The following is a 2,999-nucleotide window of genomic DNA, read 5'->3' on the forward strand; positions in this document are numbered from 1 at the left end:
TGGGTGTACATGATCTAGACTCTCTTTTGATTGGGTCGTGTTAAATGTTTAAGGAGATAAGTCAAATATTCCTCATTATCGAGAGAGGAAAAATGAAAAACTCTATTCTCTCTTTATTTAGTTTGCTGCAATGGACATTTTATGGATAAATAGGGTTAGGCAGATTGAACCTCATTATTCTCTATTGGTTTGGTTGAATATAGAGTGGTTGAGGTCAATGTGCAGATCTTAACCTCACCACACAGACAAAATGGTCAAAATAAAGTAAAGATGATGAAAGATAAAAAAAACAATGGAGTCTCTAGTGTTTTGTGGGAAAACTATTGCTAATTGCAGGTTTTCTTATGAGTTTCCTCTCTGTCTACTTCACAAATAATCTTACTTTTTTCTCATGCGTGTATGTAACTATTGAACACTTAAAACCCATAACAGTAAAAGATGTGCAACTACAAACCTCTCAAACTTATCTAAAACTAAGCAAACTCATGGATAAAAAGGGTCTTCAAGAAGGAACTCAGGCCAAAATAAAGGAGCTTCTCCTCCATGACTAGAAGAGCTGCTGCAAGTATCAACATCTGGAGGTGGAAGAAGAGATGGAGGAACCCATGTAGATTCAGGTGTGGTTTCTTCTTGGCCAAACATAGTTAAGTTAGAACTTTGTCCCATCTCACTTTTCAAAGATGTTTGGAGACTGCAAGGGTCTTGAAGGCCTGGTAAACGAGCGAATGGGATCGAATCGTGGATAGGTTCAATAGGCATTCCAAGGGAACATGTCGTGGGACTCTCCAACTGGGACGAACTCATCAAAATTGTGTTTTCATTGATCAACGGCATTGAGTTCATCGAATTCAATAGGTTAAAGGCCTCCATGTCTGTAATGCTAGTTTGGGTGTTTGGGCTACTTGTTGTGGAAACTCCGGTTTGAAGGAGATATTGAAGTTTAGCAAACTGAGACGCTTCTGATTGTAATCTCAATGCATGCTCTTTCCATAGGTGGTGGTCCATAAGCTCCTTCAGATTATCTAGAGCTATCAAATTAGGTAAGCTCAAGAAGAGATCCGTTCTCGGGCGATGTGTCATAGGATCCAAACCCATCTGAATCAGCTTCTTCTTTAAATGAGTATTCCAAAAATTCTTGATTTCATTATCGGTTCGGCCTGGAAGGTGTGTCGCGATCGCCGACCATCTTGTAAATAAAATTAAATAAGATTGATCAGTTATAAACACATAAAACCCAACATAGGGAAAAAAAAATACTAGAGATAGTTGCTCTTACTTGTTGCCGAGGATGGAATGGAGATTGAGAATAGTTTGTTCTTCTTCTTGGGAAAACTTGCCTCTTTTGATATCAGGCCTCAAGTAATTTGACCATCTTAGTCTACAGCTCTTCCCACATCTATTTAGACCTACAAAATCAAAGAGAACACCTTTATTTATAATGAGAGAGAGAGAGAGGGAGGTGGTTGTTGTTAAACCTGCAAGTTTAGGGAGGGCTCTCCAGCTTCCATGACCATGCTTTTGAATGTATTGGACAAGCTTCTGATCTTCTTCAGGAGTCCAAGGGCCTTTCTTGAGACCATTATCAGAACTAGGAGACCTTCCCATTATTATCTCTATTTTTTTTTCCTTTGAAGATTTGGTTGCCTCCTACCAATCCTACCAAAAGTAGAGCTAACTATTTATACCATCTCTCTGGATCTCTTGTTTTGTTATTAAATTCAATAAAATAACAATATTTGATTTTCTTCCATGTTTGATTAACCAGGTTAGCCAGATTTGTAAGAAAGGTAAATTAAAACATCTCTCTCTCTCTCTCACACGCTCTCTTGCGTGTGTGTATGTGTTAAATTGACATTTTTACACTGTATAATATTTCATATCAAATTAAGCTGTAGAACCAAGGCCGACAAAATGGGATTATGGTTCTAGCTTTTGAAATCAAGTTTCGAAAAACAGCATTGTCAATCGAGATTCCAGAATTTGAAAATCAGATTTCATATATGATCATGATAATCAATTTTTATAAACTGATTTAATAGGCAATTTTGTAAAGTTTTTCTTTCAAGATAATAATTTTGAGAAACAGTATGATTTTTGTGGAGGGTATTTCTCGGAACTATTGACACACGACAATTTCAAAAAATCATAACCGACTCACCAAGTTAGATGGAAAGTGTATCGAGTTACACCGAATTGAATTTCATAAATGCAAGTCAGATGCATATGAAACCTGGCAGGTCAGGTGTGACAATTCTGTTACTGACAGGTCAAATGTGACAACCCCCAACCTGACAGATTGGATGAAACTGCTCCTGCATTGACAGGTCAAGTATAGCAACTCCTGCAGCTAACAGATTAGAGGGCATGAACAACTACTCCAACTGAAATCATTAAAAGGATCTTGAGAAATCCACGAGTCGGGAATTCTATAAATACCAAATTGCAACTCACACTAAAGGTTAAAAAAAAATCTTCCTTGAGAAGACTATATTAGCTCAGCACTAATTTCTAACTTGATCGTCGGAGTGGTCCTATTGCAGGCCATCCATCGAACAGGGAATTCTCAAGGAGGATCTTGAGGTAGAGCAAAAAAGTGCATCTACAATTTTTCATAATAAAACAATTTCTAATAATCAAAATATTTTAATTGAAGTTCTTATTTCCTGTGTACAATCCAATATGGCTTAATTGAAAGTAATATTATTGAAAAGATCTCACACTGAGATCACACCTATATAAAACACACACACATAAAAGAGAAAATGGTGAACATGAGATATTTTTATATGATTCAACAAAGATGCATATATCCACGTGCTTGAGCAATCATTCTACTATATTTAATATAGTAATTCTTTAAAGGAATGAATCCTTACAAATTGGAATTCTTCCTTAATTAGGTGGGGTCCCATCCAAACAATGCGACATGTCCGTCTCGACATTTCCATTGATTGATATGATATGAACGGTCCAAATGGGAATGAATTTTTTCACATAAG

The 2,999-nt window shown here is 36.6% G+C and overlaps 1 protein-coding gene across 1 annotated transcript; it reads right to left on the minus strand.

The window, feature by feature from the left end:
* Positions 1-300: 300 nt before the first annotated feature.
* On the minus strand, positions 301-1,724 carry LOC147402718 (transcription factor MYB93-like). Its single transcript, XM_086437593.1, has 3 exons — positions 1,476-1,724; positions 1,277-1,406; positions 301-1,186 (listed from the first exon to the last, which is right to left on the minus strand). Exons 1-3 carry the CDS (start codon positions 1,603-1,605, stop codon positions 484-486), a joined length of 963 nt encoding a protein of 320 aa, XP_086293719.1. The 5' UTR covers positions 1,606-1,724; the 3' UTR covers positions 301-483.
* Between the last annotated feature and the right edge of the window lie 1,275 nt (positions 1,725-2,999).

Source organism: Akebia trifoliata, chromosome 4 (assembly GCF_017979445.1).
Source record: "Akebia trifoliata isolate Shusen 1 chromosome 4, ASM1797944v1, whole genome shotgun sequence".
NCBI lineage: Eukaryota > Viridiplantae > Streptophyta > Magnoliopsida > Ranunculales > Lardizabalaceae > Akebia > Akebia trifoliata.